The 24,430-nt window shown below is 38.2% G+C and overlaps 1 protein-coding gene across 2 annotated transcripts; it reads left to right on the forward strand.

The window, feature by feature from the left end:
* Positions 1-3,748: 3,748 nt before the first annotated feature.
* LOC136369979 (Y+L amino acid transporter 2-like) lies at positions 3,749-21,280 on the forward strand. 2 transcript variants are annotated; one of them, XM_066333152.1, is made up of 10 exons: positions 3,749-3,787; positions 9,245-9,762; positions 11,489-11,614; positions 14,268-14,412; positions 15,197-15,320; positions 16,044-16,147; positions 16,423-16,519; positions 17,531-17,680; positions 19,885-20,068; positions 20,782-21,280. In XM_066333152.1, exons 2-10 carry the CDS (start codon positions 9,261-9,263, stop codon positions 20,871-20,873), a joined length of 1,524 nt encoding a protein of 507 aa, XP_066189249.1. In that variant the 5' UTR covers positions 3,749-3,787; positions 9,245-9,260; the 3' UTR covers positions 20,874-21,280. The 2 variants fall into 2 exon arrangements, with proteins under 2 accessions (XP_066189249.1, XP_066189240.1); XM_066333143.1 differs by lacking the exon at positions 20,782-21,280 and having other exon boundaries at positions 19,885-20,498.
* Positions 21,281-24,430: the final 3,150 nt, after the last annotated feature.

Here is a 24,430-nt window from a genome sequence, read left to right on the forward strand (position 1 = left end):
TTGCCTGCCAGTACAGAGCTAGCTTGGTTTCCATTAATTACAATGATAAATGTGGCCCTATGGAGTCACATTCAGGAATGGTGCTGTCACACTGCTGCAATCACTGTGGGCTGCTCCTCTTAATGTGCCACCACAGCTGCAGAAAAAGTGGTTTTCTACCCCCAGTTCTGAATATGCCCACATTTGTAAGGCCATGAGCATTCCAGCCAAAGCCCAGCCCTCAAAGGAAACCCTGAGACCATTCAGTATGAAAACCCAGGCCAATCTCCCTCCTCTTTCCTTAGACCCCTGAGCCTCCCTCCATGACGAAGTAGAATGATAGAATAGTTCAGGGTAGAAGGGACCACTAAGGGTCAGCTAGTCCAGCCCTTCTGCCATGGTCAGGGACATCTTCAACTAGATCAGGTCCTTCAGAGCCCTGTCCAGTATGACCTTGAATGTTTCCAGGGCATCAGACACTACCACTCTGGGCAACATCAGCCCACCCTCTCCAATGTGTTAGGCACACAGAGATTTCCTTGAGTGAAAGGAGGGAAGGGGCAACTGCAGCTGGGGTTTGAGAGATACAGACAAGCATGAGGCGAATGATTTGGGGTCAGCATGGGGGAAGAGAGGTGGAGGTTTTGTGCTTGGCCACACAGAGTGAAGAGTGTGTGGAGGTAACAGACGTGAGAGTCAGTAGAGCCAGTCTCACACTTCTGTTGTTTTACAGTTGTTTTAACACTATTTTGTACATTCCTCACTTCTTCATTGCAAATCCCAACAGATTTTTCTGCTTTTTCACTCCAAGGGGAAATGCTGCTAATGTTTCAGGCTGGCAGTAAAAACTTTTCTCTGAGTTGCCACAGCTCACTGAAAGCCTTTCAAAATGTGCACGTCTTTTTGCATGTACATGGGGGGGGAGGGGAAATAGAAACTTAGGATTACACATATTATTTTGTGTTTGTTGGCATTAGATTTTGTATGGTATTTTAGCACCTTGTCACTTAGTAGTGGCTGCTCCTTTTGTTCTTGCTCCCATACCTGAAGTTAACATAGTTGGAAGGAGTTTGTTGGTCTGTGAGCTATGTTCTGTCCTACATCAACTCTGTAATTAAGTAAGTAAAGATCTGATTTTACCAAGATGACACAAATGGTGGCCTTTGTGCGTCATTCAGAGTCTTGCAGCTAATGGTAGAGGGTGTTTGGCAATTTGTTCAATCAGGGTTCAGTGTAAGTGCATCTGTTATGGATGAGGACTGAGGGGCCTGTGCTGGCTGAGGCACAGAGGGCAGAATTAAGGAACAGGAGGAAGCAGAGGACGTGGCAGGGGTACCACTGAGCTGTTGCTGCAGCTGAGCTATGGTATGAATGAAGAGGGCTCTGGAAATAATTGAAGTAGTCTTGTTTGCAGTGCAGAGTATGAAAAGCCTTCATACTCTGTAATGAAAATGTGGGCAAGAAACCAGAAAATGCCACAGGTTTATTCAGGCACGCATGCCTTACTTTGCCATTCAAGAAGGAAATGCGTGTTTATATGTAACTAAGACACACAGAAGAACTATTGTGAACAGTAAGTTGGTGCAGGAGAAGCCTCACTGCAAATATTCTTATCAAATCCTGGAATACTGTAGAAATGAGTAAGAAAAACTTGTTACAAGGGCAATAACATCCACTTCTTTACATTATCCATCTTGCTTACTTAAAATGGAAGATTAAATGCAATCTTCCTTGGTAAAGGAACTAGATTTTGTGTTTACAGAATAAATGTTCAAGAAAACTCCTTTTCATGCCCAATGCATGCTTTATGATTGCTCAATGTTGATTTATGTGCTGTTCCTGTAAATCTGTGGCAAATATCCAGTAGTGTGTAGCCATGAGAGTCAGACCAATGGAAATATGGGAGATATTAGTGAAGAAAAGACTGTTTCGTGTTCCAACATGCAGCTTCTACAGACTTGAAACAAAGGGCGGAGGCTGGCTCAGGAGCAGGATAAATGGACAATGTAAAGGTGGTCCGATAGGAGAGTCTCTCTGTATAACACACAATCAGAAAACCAGTTTGGTGCCCCAGATCAGAAACAGGACAAACTCGAGTTCAAATTTCAGAGTGAAAGTAATTACACATTCTTGAAAATATGTATTCTGGGCTTTAGGCTACAGTTAGTTTACATTGCCCTGGCAGAAGAAAAATAATTTAGGATGACAGAGGCCCTTATTAAGGAACATGGTGCTCAGCCTCTCTGTCCAACAAGAAACAACATTCCTGCAAAACAATCCTCTTGCCAAAATGCTTCATGCTACGTTATAATGTACGTAACCACAAATTTGCAGGCAGCTGGAATTGTGCAATCTTTTCAGGCAGATTTAGAGAGCTCTCATCCTTCATAGATAAAACTGTTTATTCAGTTTTATTCAGGTTTATTCCTATACCTGCTTTGAATAGGATTTTTAAAAGCATAATCATTTCTGTGTAAACATTAACTGTATACCTGCCTCAGTATATCACAAAAAGCATGTTTATACAAGATGTTACTTTAAAATGAAGAAATAGGAGGAGCACTGTCATATAAAAGATTTGTGGTTTTTTATTATTCCTTTTGGTCACCGTGGGTTACAGCATGGAATGTGCCACGTTTCCATGCTCCTGCTTGTTTTCTAGTTGGGCTGCTCAAGCGTATTGGAAGGATAACTGTGTTTGGATTCAAATGTTTTACTTTCCTGTGTGGATTAGCGGTCCAGTCTGATGGAGTGCTGTTATCTGGTGCATCGGCTCAAGTGACAAGACGCTTTTCCTGCTGGATCAGCTCCTTCCAGATGCCCTTTGGCACGTGAGTACATCATTCCAAGTTAGTGCTCTTGCATTCATTAACTTTAACAGATTTTATTTTCTGGATATTTACTTGTTTCAGTAGGCTGTGTGCCATACTGGCTTTGCTGAAGGATGTCATAGGACAACCTATTATTTCAGAAGACTAAGTGAATACACTGGGTAAATAATTTCTTTGCTTGCTTCTATCTTAGAATTTTTTAAAAATCTTATTGAATTAAAATTAGATTTTAACACCAGATCAGCCTGTTTTGTGTCTCATGCATCATGTCATAAATTATTATAAAAGACAAAGATCTATAATTCTGAATATAAGAAAAATAATTGAGTTGATTAAAATTGAACAATGGGTAGATTAAACTTAGAAAAAAATTTGGAAAAAATAAAACAGAAAAACATTTGGTTGTTTGAATTTGAACAATAACTATCATTTTCAGTTAACTACAGCTTTTTGCTAGTCTACCCTCTCTGAAACACTTTCTGATTTAGCAAGTTATGCCACCAGAATAAACATCTTTGAGTAGTATTAGTAAAAATTCCATTGTGGCTTTCTAAGTCAGCAAGACAGAATTAGACTGCATTAGTTATTTCTGGTTTCAGTGACATATGGATGAAGGATTTTTTTCCCCCCTAGCTTTCCTTTTATTTCTATCACAACTTTCTTAGGAATACAGAGCAGCAGTTGCCTGCTTCTGCCTGCTAATGACCTCAGTTGAGGCTGTTTGGAGAAACCACATTCCAGAAGAGTCTGAGATCTTTCTTGAAAGCTCTCATTGATTTTAATATTCATGCTACTGTAATAAAAATAGCAGGTAATGCAAGACTGAACAGAGAGTGAGAGAAGAGGCTATTCATACGGGTGTTAACTTACCCATCCTGGTGAAACAGAGGTGTTTATTTAGAGCAGCAGCCTGAGAGGCACTGTTCCAGTACAGTAGTCTTTCTACTAAAGGAAGCAAGCATATCACCTACCCTCTGGTAAGCTGCTAATTTCTTTTTTTAATTCCTCCTTAGATTTGGACTACAGTAGCTTTTCTTTCAGATCTCCTCTGGGACTTGCTTTGGAGGAATGGAGTGCTGGGGGCGGAGCAAGTCCCTCCTGTGGGAAAGCAGGTCTATGACCGTAGTAATGCATTTGGAGGGCGTGAAGCAGTAATTCATGAAATATTTTTATAAACATAGAATTTGAAAACCAAAAAGAAATATGATTGTTTCCTATTGAGTGAGGAATGTTTGCATCAGATGAGATCAAAGTGGATTTTTTGTTGCTCTTATTCAAGTCTTTAGTATTATAATTTCTGAGAGTATTTTATTTTATGCTGTTTCCTCATACTGCATAATCTTGTTTTGTTTGCTTTCCTTATTGGGAAATGTCCAAGAGTACAATCTGCCATGAATACTCCCTTTGAGACCTGTTGATGCTTATACTCACTAGTAGTGTTTTGAAGTTTGAACTACACATTTTTGGTCATGTTGAAAACTGCTTGCTTTTTTGAGTTCATGTTCCAATAGCTAGTAATATAAATGTATATGTTTGGGTTTTTTGCACTTTTTGTCAATCTTCTACAGGCAGGAGAAAATTGCCCAGAATATACTTGGAGAAAATGAGAGATTGCTTATGACTTTTACAATGGCTTTCTACATATATATTGATTTCTAATACACACATAATTAAAATGTGATAGAATTTAATTTTAAATGTTATTCTCGATCTCACTAATTTTCTGAATGAAACTAGAAAATATTGGGAGTTTATCAGTTTTCTTAGCTGGTTTGACTTTGCCTGGTTCATTGGTATCATAGCACTCTTTCGTTATTGAAAAATTTTGTGGAGGTAGACAAAATTCACCAAAAGAAAAGACCATGAAACGAGGTGTGAATATGACATCCAGCATGTTCCAACATTTTTCATAGGAGCTGACTTTCTAAATGCCCTCAAGCTTCCAAGGGAATCTGCTGAAGTCAACAATAATTGATCTCTGAGACCTTATTGATTTACTAATATTTCTTGAATTAAAAGATGATAATTGCTAAATTCTCTAACAAATAGAGGCACCTCAGTCCCTCTGGAAGGCTATGGAGCAGTTTATAAGACTTCTCATGTGTGTAAGTTCCTATGGAAGTACATAAGCACTTCCCTGACCAAGCATTGCTGAATCATTTGGCAAAGGTGAATTTCCTCCTTAAGAAGAAAGAAATCATTCATGAAATGTAGACCCCTGAAGAATGGGAAGTGCCTGAGAAAATCCTGCCCTGCCAAACCAGCCCTACAGTAATTTATGGAAGAACTGTCTTCAATTTCAGCTCTAGTTTTCAACTGCTATCACCTTGTCCCTTCTTCCTTCACTTTTCTGTATGACTTTTGGCAGTGGATTAAGAAACGAGCTATTGAGAATTACCTGTATATGGTGCTACTGTTTTCTTTCATTTCTCAGATGTCAGTCTCCAAGGTCCTTTCTGTTGCTCTTTGCACATACAGCTGGGAGGTAAAAATGAAGCTGCAAAGGATTTAGGATTTGCCATTATGGTTGTCTGGGCTCTCAAGGCATTGTGCTTTCCCTGAGAGGAAAGTTTCCCTCAATTTATTGAGAGAGTCCCTAAGAAAAAGGGAGACCTGCATGAAAATAAGGTCCTGAAGCTGTGTAACAGAGCTCACTTGCTGACACAAGGCAGAAGCAAGTGTTGGCAGCTGTGTCATTCAGCCTGCTGCAGCCTCTTAGGCACATTGGCATGTTGACTCCAAAAGCCAATTGCTCTTTCTGCTTGTCCCAGTCCATGGGACCAGGCAAGGACCTTCCTTAGCATCAGAAAGCTTTTATGCTTTGCTCTTCAGGCGTCATGCTCAAGGGTTACTAAAATACCTGTACTGATATTTTTGCTGCCATAAAGTTTTATCATCACAATACCCAGGCATGTTAAAGAAGGATGCAAAGATCCTCAGTTTTTTTAATTAATGCATAAATTAAAACTTTCTGGTCTCAGGAAGCCACTCTGACTCCTAGAAGCTTCACTGTAAATATTTTTCATTTATTATAATACAGGATTTTACAACTGAAAATGGCCACCCCTGTAAGAAATCATCTTATTACAGCTCTGATGGTTGTCCTCAATAAACTCAGTTAGTAGCTTTTACTGTCTCTCCCTTGGATTATATGCACCCTCAAAATGTGAGCTAAATGTCCAAATGATGGAGAAGTGCTGTTGAAGTATTCTTGAATATGTAAGCTTCTCAGCTTAAGCTTCTTGGCACAACCAGTTTGAGGCAGAAGCAACAGAGATGGTCCTATAAAGAGGACATGGTGCCATGAGGATGAAATGATAATGACAACAGTAGGACAAGAGTTCAGTAGCAGAAAAATAGTAGAAGCTATAAATGAGATAAACAGTTAGACAATAGACATATCCTCAAATAGTTTTCATCACTGCCTGGAATATAACAGCAGTAAATTCTTTATACACTTGACAAAAAATTATACTTTTGCTATTGTACAGGGAGATCTGTACAGGAGACTATTTCCTATATTCCACTAATCTTCTCAATAGCATGAATACTTTGCTGAGAACAAGCATGAGTCACAACTCAGTGAATCTTGTTTATGCAAGGAAGACATAGTCCTGAATAAAGAAATCTGTAACTGCTCCAACATTGTGATGGCACTGAATGAAATCAGTGCACCGCCAAAGCTGCTGGAAATTCTACTGTTTTAGTGGAGAAGAACAGGCAGAAGCTGTTTAAAATACTTTGTTCAAAAATTTCTACTTTCAGATGATATAAATTAATTATAGTGAAGTTGCACATCTTGGTTATGGAAACCCTTTGATTCTCAGGTCATACCTATTTGTGGACTTATTTGAGGGTGTGGGTAAAAAATTTGCTAATGTGACATGTCTGTAAGTATGGAATTTTGAACTGTTTCTTCTAATTGTTTTATTTCATAATGGTTTCATCTGCAGTCACTTATTTATGGAAGAAGTTCTTCCCTACACAGCTCCAGTTACACATTTTTAAAAATTGTAAATAATCTTCTGCTAGCACAAGAGATAAGAGAAAAATTATTTTGTTACTTAAGAAAATAATTTTTCTTAAAACATTTTGCTACTTAAGAAAATAATTTAAACTTTACCTTTGTTCTCTCAGGAAAGCTGCAGACTGTAAAAGTGCTACTAAGCTGCAGTAGCATTGCCAGTTTAAATGATCAAATTCCCTTTAGTTAGCAGCCATCTGTACTAGACATCAAAGTTCAGGTTTGATACCACATACACAAATTACCTGTACCTATCAATTACTTGATGTATTCTTTTTTTACAGGAAAATAACTGTATCTTACTTATCAGTGAGACTTCATTTCAGGAAAAGTGGGTTTGACCACTGCTTGCACAGCTCCACATTCACACCATCTGGGTAACAACTGCATTTTAAACTCCCACACCCTTTGAGCTGTGCTGACTGAAATAGTTGTGCATTTTAGCTCACAGCATTTAAAATTTTGGAAAAAAATGTAAAAATCATATATTAAGCATAAGAAGCATAAGATGATTTTAAACAGCTATGCTGAAAAATGAATATTAATACAGAATTATGCCCAAATTTTTAGCAGGCTTCTATCATGATGAGCTCTCCAAACAGCTGCCATCATGGGACGGGTTTCTGCCAATATTTCACGTAGCCATTGAGAACAGAAACAGAGACAGGAGGTTCGGGAAGTATTGGCCTGTATTTTTGGGTGGCGACGGTGACTTTTTTTTCTCCTTTCTGTCAAATAGAAGGAAACAAGTGAGGCTTATGGGGAATTTAAAGTTCAGTACGAATGGTTTATTGGATGCATGAAATTTCTTCCTGTGAACCAGGATGATGTTTCTTATTCATAGAGGGATGACGTGAGAAGTAAGAGGAGTCACTTGCGTTTGTGAGGAAGAGGTCAGAAAAAACCAAGGGAGACTGCAGATGCCATGCTTAGACACTTTTGACAAGAGTTTAATATTAACTGAATTCCAGTGTTCCCACAGTGTTCCTGTGGTTAGAGAAAATGCCATTGGGATGAGAAAAGCACTTAATCTTTAAAGAGAGTTTGGCATCTTTTCATTTTGAATACTCATCAGGCCTCATTTGCTATTTGATCAATTAGTAAAGTGAGTTGCATCAAAAAAGCTGGGAAGGAACACATAGAATATATTCAGAGTTGCTAAAACAGTCATACTTTACAGAGGAAAGCAAACATTTCAAGAAGTCTAGGGAGGGCAGATTATTTTAAACTGACCATTGACCCATGTTTTAACAACATAAATTTGTGAATCACATGTAATATGTAAATGTAAAGTGTAAACATTTGTAATCAAATGGGTTTTGCTTTGACAGTGTTGCATGGATGAGCTTTGTTTTACTCAGGGAATTTGGATCAAGGTCATAGGATTTTGAGGAACTTATCTTCAGAAGTGCCTTAGAATGTGTGTGGAGGTGGGAAGGCAAGAAGAAACAAATGTCTTTTGAGACAGATACCAAAAATTGGCTGTTGGTCTAAGCACTCTTATTCATCAGCAGGACGCAAGAACTGAGACAGTCCCTGCAGTCCTGGGTTCCTCATCCCCAGGGACCTCAGCCCCAGAGCTGTACATGTGTGCACAAGATTGACTGATCCATGGAGCTATGCAGCTAGGTCGTTTTTCCCAGCTCCCAGCATGCTTGGATCTTGTCCTTTGAGCACCAGAGGGAGATGTTTTTACAGACATGTTTTGTTGGACTCTCTTATACAGAAGCGTTCCAGGGACAGAGTGTTCCAGCTTCAATCCCTCTGAATGTTAGTGGCTTCTGCTGAGAAGTCAAGTGAGGTTAATAACTAACCAAGCTGCATTATTCACTGCAGCAGCAACGTCATCTCTAGGAGCAGTAAAACTCTTTTTTTACCCTCATATTAACATTTACCTTGTGAGATTAGAGGTTTTGATGCTCTTTTTCTGTTTTTCTCTGGTGTTCTCCATTAGAAAAGTTTTCAAGTGAATGTCATTTGATGCAACAAATAATAATGGGATAAGAACTAATTCTGGGATAAGAAAAAATTTTAGGAAGAAGTGTTCTTGTAGAAAGCAGTCCAGCTGTATTACAATGGGTTGTCAAGAATACAGTGTCTCCTTCTTCCTTAAAATATTTTCAATAACATAACCTGGAATTACAGTTCAAGACAAATAATAATAGTGAACTGAGAGTTAACAAAAGCTTCAGAATCTATAACAAAGGACAGTGGCCTCATGTTTATCCACTGAAAAGTTATGCAACCGTGAAAGTGAAGAAAATTCACTAGTGTGCTGTTCCTGAACTGCAAGGTAAAATTAGAGAAAACATTTGTTCTTTGTATCATTTATGCCTTGTATGTTAATTATCTTATCCATGTGTCTGGTGCCACATGCATTACAGAAAGTGTTCTCTCCTCTCGTTTTCAGGTAATGTGATTTGAAGATGCCATCCCCTTTGCAAATATGCTGCAATAAAAAGTCCAGAACTAAGAATGCAAAAGCTGAAATGGACAGTATGGCAGAGATAAGTGAAAAAATGCAGATGAAAAAAGAAATCACATTACTAAATGGAGTTTCTTTAATCGTAGGGAACATGATTGGCTCTGGCATATTTGTATCACCCAAAGGTGTTTTAATGTACAGTGCTTCCTATGGACTCTCGCTGGTCATCTGGGCACTCGGTGGGATTTTTTCCCTGTTTGGAGCTTTGTGTTACGTTGAACTGGGGACATCCATCATGAAATCTGGAGGCAGTTATGCCTATATCCTGGAGGCATTCGGGGCCTTTGTGGCCTTCATCAGGCTCTGGTCTTCCTTGTTAATTATCGAACCAACAACTCAGGCAGTGATAGCAATTACATTTGCTAACTATATTGTTCAGCCATTTTTTCCCCATTGTGAACCGCCATACGATGCAGTCAGGTTGATTGCAGCTGCATGTATATGTAAGTACTGATTGCTAGAAGTTAGGAACTGTAATTATATGTGGCCAGAGGAGGTTTTTCTAAATTTCTATTTTTTTTAATTCTGTGAAAATAATTATTACCTATCTAAAACATGTTTTTAGGAACTAATGATATTTTATTTGGATGTATCGTGTTTGTGGCTGGCATTACTAGAGGGGAGAGGAGAATTACAACAATTTGGCAAGGAGAAATTGTGACTGTTTATTAAAGATACATGGATGTCTATGGTTCACTGGCCTAACTGGCTGGTAGGACACTGTCCAATGCCCAGATTCATTTGTGAAAATGAAGGCAAGAAGTTCTTTGAGCATGTGCAGTTGCATGCTAGTGCCCTTAGTATATAGAATGATTTCTAAATTATTTTTATTTTGAGCATTACAAGACCCTTTTTCTTCCTTTCAAAACTGAAGTATAGATTATAGGCAGGTCAAGGAAACTGGAGTGTTGCCTCAAGTTTGCCTGCTTTTCACTGTTTGCATTTTGTTCTCATGCAGCTTCAAGTAAACTATGTATATTTTTAGAATTGTTTAAATTCTTCTCCTCTGGGAGGAGAAAGATGATTAATCGTAATGTTCACCAATGAGGTGAAAGAGGTGGCTACCTGTGTAGCCAATCTTGGCCTGTCTGTAAAATTGTATATGTTATGGAGTCAGAAAAATAAAGTAGAAGCTTTCCTTCTTGACCTCCTGTTGCCTGCCTTGTCTTCTCGTGCTCCTAACAGCAGCCGCACTGGAGCAAAGACCAACAAGACTTCTAGATAAGAAATAGCCCACTTTGATCCATGTTTGAGATCACTCTACGTCACCATGCCACATTTGTTCTGCTCTCTTCTCCAGCAGCTGGGTTTCATATCTGATACCAATGCATACCATTACCTTTCTTTGTCTGTCTCTGTTTTGAATCATGAGATTGCAAGAGGGAGAAGTTGCCTGTGATGCTATGGGTGTAATAGAGTGAGAGCAGATGTGCACATGGCTCAGCCCCTGGCTGGACCTGCTGCCAGCCAAGGGACAAACCTGACTGCAGAGAATATGGCAAAAGGAGGAAAGAAAACTGGTTGATCCCACCCACTCTCTGCAACCAACCACTTTGGCATTTTTGTTAGATTCTGTCAAAACTGGGACTTGAGAGGACTCTCTAAGTAAGTGCTATGCAATCTTCAGACTCAGGGCCAAAGTGTGAATGACAAAACTTCTAAGCCATAAGCATGCTGGCTCGGCTCAATTCAGTATCTTGAATCAATTATCTCAATTATCTCAATTCAGTATCTCCACAGCATGCAAACTATTTTTGTGCAGGAGTTGTCCTTATTCTATACCTAAACTAGAGCTTAACTCAGCATGAAGAAATTTGTGATATACAGGATATAAGAATATAAAGAAATACTATCATTTGCATGTGAACGACTTTGTTGAGTTTAATAAAATTCAAATATTTTAAAGAAGAAGGAGTTAGTTCTAAAATTCAAAAACTGATTTTTTTGTCTTAGCTACTGTTGTGAAAACAGTATTCTTCAGAAAACCATTGTGTAAATTTTAAACCAGGTATTTCATTTTAACAAATCTGGATGGTCTCGAAGTGGTGAAATTTCATTCCATTTTACTTATTAAAAGATGAGTAGTATGTGAAAAGATGGGTTTGAAATATGACTTAAGTGATGTTAAACATCCAGTGCTTCTTTCATGCATATTCTTTTTCTCTGCAGGTTCCTTAACATTTATTAATTGTGTTAATGTAAAGTGGGGTACCCGTGTACAAGATGTTTTCACATATGCAAAAGTTATGGCTCTTATCTTGGTGATATCTGTTGGCCTTTACAAAATTGGTAAAGGTAAGAATAATTTTCGTTTACCTAAATTCTCTGAAATTAATCATATACGAGTTTCAAAATCTATATAGGGAGATCTTTAAGACTTACATATGAAGTGTTGCTTATTATAGGGGAAAAAAAAAAAAAAAAAAAAAAAAAAAGTGTTCCATAGGAAGATCAGATGTATTTTAGACTTGTTAAGCAATAGGGAGTTAATTATTCAGGCCAAGTTCTGTGCTGCTTGGTCTGAATAACAAATAGCAGCTGAATTAACATCACTTTACTGCTGACTAGTTTAAAGTCAGCCTCGGAGTTTGATTCATGTATTACTGCCTGTCCTAGGACAGGGAAACAGAAATTGTATTTCGTCTGAAAGTTCCCCCCCACCACCTCACCCACCAGCACCACCCTCCAGCCACAGCACCCTGCCCAGGGAGATGACCAGAGAGGGTAAATTATAGGTGGGGTTTGTGGGAGGGTATGTTTGTTCCTAGAAACAAAGGAGAAGACTGTAACAGTGCAGTTCTGTGAATCACTGTGGGATGGTGTTACTGTAAGATATCACAGGGCAGATGAGTCACCTATCAGCAATAACTGGACTGAACTGAACAGACAAAAAAGCTTATTTATTAAAGAGCAGCTTATTCTGGGGCTACCTCAGAGCTTTGGATATGGCAATAGATTTGATTTTATTAATTCAAGCCTCTAGCACAGTGAAGTCTCTTCCAGTTCTAGTTCTGCTGCTTAGATTACTGAGGTTTTTAAATTTCCTTGCCTTTGAAATTCTTAAATTTTATAGCCATTTTGTCTTTATTCAGTTGAAATGAAGGTGGTTTCCACTCTTCAGTTTAGGAATTATCTTTTTCTCCTGCTAAATTAGCCTATAAAACCTAATAAGCATGCTTATTTTTTCATGTTTGCTGGCCTTCTCCTTTCCTTGGCTACAGTTGCATCAGCTGCTACGCTGTAAAGCTACATTAGATTTTAGTAAAGCTTTTTTTGTTTAGCCATTACCTCTGCATGTCAATTGTCATGAGTTGGTTGTAGTCTAAAGAAACCTGGACAACCAAACCCAGTCCTGAGGGCAGAGACGTGAAGATTCAGAGAAGCAGAATTGCTTAAGGGTCACAGTTGCATGAAGGAGTAGTTCCCCTCGTAAAACTGCTGCAGTTGTGCAAAAGTGTGACTCTGCGATGTCACCTTTGTAGCAGCACTGCCCCTGCTTTCAAATTGCCTCCTTCAAGATTGCCTCTTGTCCTTCTCACCGGCGTGCTGTGGGACCCAGGGTCTGCTCCTCTGGTCCCACATACAGCCCACGCTGCATTGCTCTGTGGGCTCAGGGAGGCTTAAAGCATAGAGGAAACGTTATGGTGAGGCACACAAAATGCTGAGAGCTTTTACTGGTAGTAAAGGTCTCATCTCTGCTTTGTTTAAGCAGAACCGACCACTTAAGTACCGGAAAGACTTGGAGGAGGAATGATGTAGACTTCTGGAGGAACCTGTGATCAGGTCAATGACCCTTTTAAGCTCAGCAGCTGTTGTAATGAAAAGAAGACATACAATATTTTAGCCCTGCCATATATTTCTGATATGCTTGGATACACTTCTTGTGTTAAAAGACTGTAAATATATATGATTTTGAGCATAAGCTGTCTTTAGCAAAAAGAAAAGAACAAACAAACAAACAAAAAAAAAAAAAACCCCAACTCCATCTTTCCTTGAACATTTGGAACTTTTTTTTCTTTTTCTTTCCAACCATTTTCTTCTCCAAATTATGTGTACCTCTCATGGCTTCTCTTCTTTGGTTCAAACAATCTCCTGCTCTTCGATGACTGAATTTCTTTCATAGTATCTATAAACTCCTTAGTTGAATCCGTGCTTTCACTTTACAAAAAAGACATTACTTTCTTTCCTAATTGAGGTTTCAGCATGTTTCTCTCTTCCCTTAATACTTAACCCACTTCCATTTTCATTACATAGTAGACTTTCCTTCTGCAAATTCAGTAAAGCCTTTCTTCCCATTTCCAGGATGGCAGCGAAGGCTTATGCAGTTTCAGTAACATTTTACCTATTTTGCAGCATTCTACAGGTTGTCATCTCAACCAATGGAGCAGAATTTTGAAAGGAAAGATTTTTAATCTCGTGTCTTAGTATTGGGTACCCTCGTAGGTTCAGAGCATCTCACTGAAAACCATGCCTAAAGGAGGTCCCCCTCTAGTGGAGGTCCCCCTCTAATTCATCTGGTGAAAATAAAAACACAGCCATTAGGAAGGAATATGAGACAGATTCAGGAACTGAAATTTGATTTGCCAAGTACCTCATCCTGGCTGACAGGGTACTGCATGCCCTTGGTATGGCTCCCTCCTTCGGTAGCGTCAGCAGTAATGTCAGAAGAGGACTCTGAATTCTGTTAGAATTACAAAAGTCGCATCCAAATAACAATCGTGAAAATGTTCTGTTTTCTCCTGTGCAAGTGTAGCTATCTAAACATCTGACTGAAACTCTCCTGTTTGTTAAGTAGAAATGTAAGTTGTGCACTTTTATATACAGTAATCAAACCTGGATGCAGTGGGGGGGTTATTTCCTTTCAGTTAGCTGACACTTCAGGGGAAGTGCCCTTTTAAGTTGCAATCCTTGAAATATAACAGGCAATTGGCACTTGCCATTTGTACAGGGGAAACAGAAAACCTGAGAGCTCCATTCGAGGGCTCAGCAACAAACCCGGGGATGATCGCCCTGGCTCTCTACTCTGCCCTCTTCTCCTACTCTGGATGGGACACGCTCAACTATGTCACTGAGGAAATGCAGAATCCTCAGAGGTAAACACATGCTTTTCCTTTGAACCACCAGCAGGTGATGGCAGGACAAGCCACTCTGTTTCAGATTGGAAATTATTCATATTATTTTCTCTGCATATATGTATTTTACATCTTACACTTCAGAGTACAATTTTTAATGAATGAGAACAAATCCCCACTGAAAGCAAAGAAAAGCAAATGTGCATCTTGCCCTCTAAAATTCCCTGCTTCTTTTCAGTTAGGTAGAAATATTTTTCCAAGATGTTTTTTGCCACCAGTAGAGTAAGACTGTGTCAAATTTATGTGGTTTTTGATGTGATCTTCAGCATTACTGTTAATGGGCAAATATCATCTCCCTTCTGTAGGGATGTCAGCCCTGTGGGAGCTCTGTGCATGAGCCACTCAAGCTAATATAGTCCATCTTGTCCTGGGACATGCATAGGGTATGAGCCAGGAAAAAATGCCACAATCAAGAAAATACCTAAGTCTGCACTTAAATCTCATTGTTTGAGGGCTCTCTTAAATTTCTGTATATAACAGTGTATTAAATTTACATTTATGAATGTTTTAAGGGTTTGGGGTTTTTTTTAAACTTGTGACAGACACACAAACAACAAACTAAGCTTTATATGGAATTGTTTCACACATGGCTGCATGTTACTTTGTAACCCCGTGATTCAAAATGATGGATTACAAGATATGATGGAGTCATTCATTCACAAATGCTTGAATCCAAGAACAATCTTCTATTTAAGTATTTCTCATTTAAATACCATGAAATAATTTTTCCGTTTTCCTTTTGCAGGAACCTACCTCTTTCTATTGCAATTTCAATGCCTATTGTAGCTATTATTTACTTACTGACAAATGTAGCATACTATGTGGTGTTGGACATGTCAGCTCTCCTCACAAGTGATGCAGTGGCTGTGGTAAGTTGTGGAACATACGACACCCAAACAAAAGACACCACAGGAAAATTTCAGGTAGCATGCTTGCTTGGCAAACAGCTGAAATACTGTCATGCTGAAGGCTGCTTGAAACATTTTTTTCATGTACCAGTATATTAGAAAGTGCATATCAAGAATGTATCCAATAAATAGGCTCTTGAAAAATTGTCTTGTACACTCTGCAAATCCTTCTCTTAACACTGCATCATAGGAAAGAATCTTTTGCCAGGATCAAAGAGCTGTAGAAAGTCTGGGTGGTTGGAGAACCAAGTTTTTTTGTTATCATTCTAATGTACAGTATGTAATGTTTAGTGCTGCATGACCACAGCAATATTTTCAAGGCAGAAGTGTGCACTGAAATGTTTTTTTAAAACCTTATCAATATTTTATACAGAAATAAAATGATAATTCAAGGATTACTACATTTGGGATTTGTCTGAATACTTTAAAGCCAATACATCATCTTCTTTTCTATCACTGAATTAATCTAGGCTTAGATTTTTTTAAGTCTTTTTTAATGTATCTGCCAATTTTATTTTGATGCTGATCAGCTTTTCTAAATTCTAATTTCCTAAGTCATTACTGGGTGTCAGAAAAAAGCATGGGGTATGACACTACATTTGGGATGATGTGTCTTCATGAGAGTTTCTTAGGATTATCCATATGCCTAACATAGTGGGCATTGCCATTTTTTTTCTGTTACAGACATTTGGAGATGAAACCCTTAGTCATGCCAAGTGGATAATTCCTATAGCAGTGGCCATGTCTTGCTATAGTGGCTTAAACTCATCAATTATTGCAGCATCTCGGTATGAAATATAAGATTTATTTTAAATAATTGAAAAGGAATCATTAATCTGCATTCTTTACTACTGTTTGGTAATTTTTGTCATGTCAAGTGGTTAATTTATGATGGAGGTATTGTTACAATCAGACTTCTTCTCATGATCAGCACCATTTAATAAACTAAAGCCACTTGAAAAGATAGCAGAACTTACCACAGAGTAATAAAAGAATTATTTCTTTACTTTGTCAGGAAGCAAAAAGCTATTCCTATGGTTGAGTTCTCTTCGTGTTTTTTTAGGCTTTTCTATGTTGGAGCCAGGGAAGGACACCTCCCTGTCAGTCTGAGTTTGATCCACATAAAGCGCTTCACACCAGTCCCTGCTCTCCTGTTCAATGTAAGTGCCTGGCTGAGGCATCTGGGGTTTGGACCTGGGGTAAAACATCTCTGCTCTGCCCTGGACTTCTCACAGGCTTCTCCTGCCCTGGAGACATCTTCTGCAAATGCCCACAGATTCTAAAACTCATTGAGGGAGTGGAGGTGGTGTTACTTGGTCAGATAGAGGGTTTTTTTCAGTGGGAAGGGATTGGCATGATTCATGTTCATATGCTCTCCAAACAAAATTAGTGAGAAGTACAATAGCATTGCTGAGAAAACAGAGAATGGCAAAGTATGTAATGGTATGGAGAGGAGCAGTTTAAGTCTTCAATGAGAGATTTTGGAGAATATGTCAGGAACATCTCTTCCACCCTGCTGTAGGCTGATGTTTTACAACTGTAATTATAATAGGACTGACAAAGCTCTTAAAATTAAATTTCTACCATTGGATGCCTATAGCCCTGTTTTTCTGCTGCCACTATATAAATGAGATCTTGAGACACAAAATTGTAGAACCATAAGTGATATAATTACTGGAAATTATTTTCACAAATAATCCATGTATTTGAGTGTGCATTTTATTTGCTGTCTGTCATTGCCCTGTGCTACATATAATTTATTAATAGATTATCATACTAATCCTGTTTGACATTAAATAATTTGCTAAAATTTATAATTTCATTATGAAGACTCTTCTCACAGGGATTCTGTTTGCACTACTAAGATGATTTGTACTCTATTAATATATCACCATTCACATTTTTCATGTGGAAAGCGGAAGTTTTTTCTGCTCATCTGTTAAAATAGACATTGAATTCCTGGTGGTTTAGGTCTTTTTGTGCAGGCAGTATGGCACATGTGCAGGGCACAAAATTTACTCTAATGGTCTCAATTTATGAGTGGACTGGGTCGTCCTTTCTAGGACCTGATATCCTAAGCCCATACAAATTGGTTGGAAACAGGCCAGTTTATCATTTTACTCTGTCTTTATTTTCATATTAAAAAAAGTCTTTGTTTTTATTATCTCTAGGGCTTAACAACTTTGCTTTATCTCCTTGTGGAAGATGTTTTCCTCCTTATTAATTACTACTGCTTCAGCTACTGGCTCTTTGTGGGTCTGTCTATTGCAGGACTAATATATTTGAGATATACCCAGCCACATAGACCACGGCCTGTTAAAGTAAGTAAAAAAGACAGGAAAAAAGCTCTCAAAGCCAACTAATGCATGTGTTTATGTAATCTTTAATATCACAACCATAACAGCACCAGTTATGTTATAGATGTATTAGCCATATAAATTCTTTCAAAATACAAGATGAAGGAGCAAAACCCATTAGAGTCCACAAGGACATCTGTTCTGGTAGTTTTGCTGTGAGATTGAAATGATATATACAATTTATTCTTTTTTCATTCAGACTTATAATTTTTGATTCAAAACAAATAAGGAATAAATTAATTTCTGGGGTTCTTGGCCCATCCTGGAAGAACAGCAGATTTCAGTAGAACTGGTGATGGAGGCTCCATAGAGGTTAACACTGATCAAAGCTACATGATTTAACAAACACAGTAAAATCCCTCCAAAGCCCATAAATGTCCACAATTCTGCCCACACAGAAGTTAGCATAAATAATCAAATATATTTTGAATGTTCCCTCCCACTTCAAAGTGGTCATAGACAGTAAAATGCAAGTTTAATGATTAACTTAGAAGAGCATTTGACTGTCAGTTAGATGAGGGTGACTGCACAGAAACAAAGTGTGCCTAAAACCTGTTTCTAGTTTTAATCCAGTGAATGTCCAGGAAGCAAGGATGGAAACACACAGCAGACACACAAAACTGGCTCCTATTTGTTGGCTCCATGACCTGCATTTTGGCTCTGCACTGATGCAGTAAAATTCAAGAGAATTACAAATTAATGCCCCCCAAACATTTCTTCTTGGCCAATCTCTCGTCCTAGATTTTTACAAACACATTTTCTCTCCATTTAAGTGTAACATCCTGATTAATTTAAACAAAGTTTCAAACAAAGGCATAAAATATCCTAAGCACCTCCTGCTAGAAACCTTCCCAATTTTCCACAGCAGACTGAATTTTCCTGAGGCATGTTCACAGTCAGTTTCCAAATTTTCCCACAAAATATGTGAAAGATAAAGATTAAATCTTGCCTTATTGGCAGTTTTGCTTCTGACTCTACTAAGGATTACAGTCAGATTATACACAATGACTGTTAAATTCCTGACAGCATTTGCCAGCTTAGTCAACAGCACAAATCCACATACACAGTTTCCTTATCTGAAATGTAGCAGTTGCTTTTCATCAACTTACATTTTTAACCTTTGTAAGGAAAAAAACCCTATTTATAACAGTAAACTCTCACCAATTTCAACTGGTATTCAAATGTCAACTCCTGGACCCTTGAGAAGGCTCATTCCTAGAGACAGTAAGAAAAAAAGTTTAAAAAAAATTCATTTTATGAAATTTCATAGAATCATAAAATGTTAAGGTTTGGAATGGAGCTTAAAGATCACATAGTCCTAACCATCCCTGCCACAGGCAGGGACAATTTCCAGACCAGGTTGCTCAAGGATTTACCCAATCTAGTTTTGAACTACTCCCAGAGTCGAGGTATCCACAACCTCCCTGGGCAACCCGTTCCAATGTCTCACCACTTTTACACTAGAGAATTTCTTCCTAATACCTAACCTTAATTTCCCCTCTTTCAGTTTGTACCCATTATTCTTTGTCCTATCACAAGGTTCCTGACAAAGAATGCCTCTCCAGCTTCCCTGTAGGCCCCCTTAAGACACTGGAAGGTTGCTATGAGGTGTCCATGCAATCTTTTCTTCTCTTGGCTGAACAGCCCCAACTTCCTCAACCTGCTGTCACAAGGAAGGTGCTCCAGTTTTCTTATCAGCTTTGAGGCCCAACTTTCCTTATTTGTGATATGATATTTTTGAAGTGCCCCCATAAAATGGTTGTAAATCAGTCCTACATTTGGTTGCAAATTAGTTCTACAATATGAAGATGGTAATTGAAGGTCTAGTGAGCTAATTCCCCACCAAAACTACACGTAAAAATTCAGAACTGAAGTTGAAGAGAAAGTTACCCATTAATTAAAGTACTTCTTTCAAATATTGATCTTTTATGAATTGTAAAGGAACTGAAAAAAATAAAATAGTCTGATGCTCAGATGTCTACCAAATAAGAGGCTCTCAGCAGTGTAAACAGAAGCTAGCAAATTGTGGTGACTGTAAGCAGTCAAAAGATTCAGTACATACTTTTATTATTGACATGTCTAACTTTAATCTGCAAAGCCTGAATTTTTACAGTAGAGTATTTGTTGCATCTTTTAACAAATGCTGTAATTTTTTTTTGTCTTCACAGCTTAGCCTCTTCTTCCCTATAGTATATTGTTTGTGTTCCCTATTCCTGGTTATAGTGCCTCTCTACAGTGATACAATCAATTCCCTTATTGGCGTTGGTATTGCCCTCTCAGGCATTCCTGCGTATTATTTGGGAGTCTATCTGCCAGTTGAAAAACGACCTAAATGTCTACTTTGGCTCTCTGGTAAGCAACATCATGTCCCAGTCACCATGTCAAAACCTTGGTCAGGAGAAGGAGAGAATAGTTTCCCCCAAAATCCTTTTCTTTATGATGTTTTGCTATGCTTTGATATGTGGCATGTATGAGATCATCTGCTTTATCACATGATCATGAAAACAAAACCGTGCTTACTTGTACAAAACAGTCCAATATGTGGATGTCATCTGATGTTTGTGGTGCTGAACCATTTCTGTATGTTGACTCAATAAAACCCATGTAGGACTGTGAATACTAAACCTAAGCTTTTTAATACCCTGGAAGGCAGAAATACCAGAACATCTTTGCTTCACTTTCTATCCAAGGAATGGAACAATCCAAATCAGAGGAGTCCAGAGATTTTCAGAAACAATGAAACAATTAATTATTGGCTTGAAGGGTAGTTGCCAGTCCTCAAATTCAGGCAATCTTGAAAAGCAAATCTTTAATATTTTTATTTATTATGCTTTGAATTCAGCTATCAATTCAATGAAAATGTTGATGGAAATCTGATTAAACAAGAATTTCAGTTTAATTATTGGCTTCTTTTGCCTTTAGCTATTTATAACATAATCTTAATTCTATTGATTAAGGCGTTCCAAGATTTTCTTAATATCTGTATAGTATTTTCAAATCCTCAAAATTCAGATGTATGTCCAAGATATGTTATAAATTTCTCTCCCACATTTTTGCCAGTACAGCTACAACAACGAAGTATGTTCAGATGCTCTTCTACTGTGCTCTGTCAGACCTGGACATAGAGATTGAACCTACAGCAGCTAAGAGTAAATAGAGTTGCCTCAACATTGAGAATTCTGCCTTGACATCTCCTATCTGGAACAATTTTTATCATCTGAAGTTCTCCCCACATGTTCAGTCATACTAGAGCACCAACCATGGTACTGTGCATCAGTCTGATGTCAGTTAAGTTGTGATGGTTTTATCAAACACTCTGTTTTCCAGGATTTCTTTTTAAAATTCTGTTTGTTAACACTCAGTTATCATGTGACATTTTGAAACTATAAAGCCCTTAATGAACAAGCTTTTATTAGTAGATAAGTGCTAAATATTAAAGGGAAAAGAAAACTAAAAAAATATTAGATCAGATCTTCAAGACTCGAAGTCTGGGTTTGAAAGTAGAAACAACAGCAGTCTTCTGAAAATGTAACTAAACTTTTAGCCAAAATGAAAAAAATATAATTCTTGCTGGTACATGTTTTGAGTATTAATATTAGTATTAAATTATTCTAATGCATAATTCCTGGCATACGTAGTTTACTAAAAGCAGAAAACCATTTGAGTTCTGTAAGAAATTCTCATTTGATGATAATGCACATACATTACTCTTTTTTAGAAGAGGTATTTCCAACAAACAGATTATACAATTGTTCAGAAGTAGTTTTACTCTCCAGAAGAACAGTCTGCTATGGAGAACTTCAAGGCACTGAGTCACATTTCAGCTAGTGTATGTTCAGGGAAAATACTTCACCTTCTCAGACTGTCCTCAGAAGTGTCAAAAGTGTGATCCCATGGATCACACTGATTTTTTCCACAGTGGAACTTATTTAAGAAATTCACAGGGACAAGTTAAAAATTGACGTTTTTCAAAATTCCTTGAGCCCTTGCCTAGCCCCTGAAACCTCACCAGTTTCTGCTGGCAAGGTAACCTGCAGGGGTCCTACTGAGCACACAGAGAGCCTCCAGATGGGTCTTCACACTACGTAAGTTCCTGTTGCACAATACCCAGGGCAGACATCTGCACTGGACAAGTGCATCCACTTGGGTGCCATGAAAGAAAAGGGCAGTTGAGAAGTAGGGATGATCTCTTGAATATTAACTTTTTCAGTGTGGCACACAGAAATGTACAACTAGTCCTAATTCTTAATCTCCTGAAATGACTAAGAATTTAGGAAAAGACAATAAGTGTTAGGGAAAAAAAAAAAAAAAAAAAAAAAAAAAAAAAAAAAAAAAAGGCCACCAGCCTTGCAACCTGGACCTTAAAATGCTTCAGCTCTAATATTGTTTGTTGATATGCAGTACCATTTGCAATCCTTGTTGGAACTCATACTTCCTTTCTGTTTTTATATTTAAATGTGACATACATTGCTTCTAATTTGAATTTCACCATTCCTTTTCAATTAACCTTGACTGAGGTAATTTAATCTTATACAAGTCCTTGTAGCTTCCAGAATTGTGTTTTACTGATATCTGCTCAAAGACCAATGGAAAAGGCAATTCTTACTCTTTCAGCCTCTCCTCACTTCCTCCCCACACTGCAAAGTCATTTGGAGGATTGTAATTTCAAGCCTCTAGGATGTATTTTAGTTTGCCCAGCTCAGAACATCCCCATGTACTCGTCATACACAACACACGTCTCTGTTAAAGTACCACACCACTGTGATCCTCCCCTATGATTGTACAGAAAATCTTCATTTTCTCCTCATCTCTTACAAAGCACTGGTTAGTGACAGAGCTGTGGTCCCAGACTGTATCAGGGCACAGAGAGAGTACAAACCCTCCAAGCTGGCACCAAACTAAACTGCACCAAAGCTGATCATCTTTGCCTCCACAGAGTTCAAAGTCATGCTTGGTACTGAGCCACATGTCACACCAACACAGCACTGTACCATCTTCTGAGGTTTTTCAATGCAGGACCAAAGTTTCTAGATTGTTTGAGGTGGCATCTCAGGTGGTAACAGCAGGCATTACAGGGAGTGTAATAAGAGCTATGAAATAACATTCCCAGACAAAACTCTGAGCTCAGAAACTTCTTTTGTTGTCTGTTCTTTGTTGGTTTTTTTGTTTGTTTGTTTGTTTTTGTTTGTTTGTTTTTTTTGTTGTTGTTGTTGTTGTTTTTTAATGAATCTGTATATTTGATCTGGCTGAGATGGAGTTCATTTTCCCCACAGGAGCCCTCACAGTGCTGTGTTGTGCCTTGGCAGCTGGAAAGGTGTTGATAACACACCAATGTTTTGGCTATTGCTGAGAGGTGCTGGCACAGCATCAGCACTGTCTCCCCAACATTCCACTCCCACGCAATAGACTGGGAAGATCCTGGGAGGGGACACAGCTGGGATGGCTGACCCAAATTAACCTAAGGGATTTTCCATATCATATGACATCAGCTTAGCTATAAAAGTTAAGAAAAGTAGGAGAAAGGTGGGGGGTTTGTTAATTTCAAAGTTTGCCTTCTGGAGAAATCACTACCCATGCTGAAGCTCCACTTCCCAGGATGTGATTGGACATTGCTCACTGATAAAAAGTAGAGAATAATTTTTTTTCACCTCTTTGGGCATACACAAACTTTTGCTTTTGCTGTAGTAAGCTGCTTTATTTATCTCAATCTCCAAGTTGTTTTCCATCCTATTTTCTCTTCCCTGTCCCGCTGAGAAGGGGGAGTGATGGAGCAGCCTTGTGGGCACTGGGCATCCAGCAAAGGTCAACTCAGCACAGCCTTTTGACTTTCTGGGCATGATGCACAAGCCTTCATTTCCTTTCATGACAGAAGAAAAGTAATACTCAGATACGAGTTTATAAATGTAAATAAAACTAGTGAAATTCTCTGGATGTTGGAATCTCAGAAATGTTGATGTGATTGTTGGTTTTTCACTCCTTACGAATATAAGTTATTGTCAAATATCTAAAGCAAGTCATAGACATTGAAAGTGTTTAACAAATAAACATTTGATTCTTGGCAAATGCTACAGTTGTGTGGCTTTAAAGCATAAAAATAATACTGTGAGATAAATTTACCTTGCTTTACATCTCACCAGCTGAGTTGCCAGGAGAGAAGTTAGACTAACTCTTCTTTGTGTTCTGTATAAATCAATTTAGAAAGCATTTATGGAAGCAAAAATTTCTAGTTGCTCTCAGATGGGACATATAAGCAATTCAAGCACTTTCTTGCCCTAGGAGTTAATATTTATTTTTCTACATTATTCACTGATGCTCAGTTACATAGCAAGACAATAAACCATTTCACTTTTTCAGAAACAGTCTTGGCACCTAGACTAAGTATCTCTTCATTAAATATCAAAATATTAGGAGGGGGCTGTTTAAAATCTAGTTTGCCAGCTAGCTTCTCTCTGGTGGAAGAGACTGGGATGTAGACAACACTGGAAGCCTCTGGAAGGGACAAGAGACAGCCCACATACAGAGCTGGGGAAGGACCTTCCAGGAGCAAAAGCTGGGGCAGTACAGTATGAGGGGATAATGCTAGCTCTTATTTAGGAATTAAGAAAATACAGGATTCTTGCTTTTTAGAAAAAGTCACAATTCTTTCAATAAAGAGAAGAGGATTGGTTAGCAGATGCCATTTCCATGTCAGCAAAGGAAAAGAGAAGCTGCTGT

This window comes from Sylvia atricapilla, chromosome 1, assembly GCF_009819655.1.
Source record: "Sylvia atricapilla isolate bSylAtr1 chromosome 1, bSylAtr1.pri, whole genome shotgun sequence".
Lineage (NCBI taxonomy): Eukaryota > Metazoa > Chordata > Aves > Passeriformes > Sylviidae > Sylvia > Sylvia atricapilla.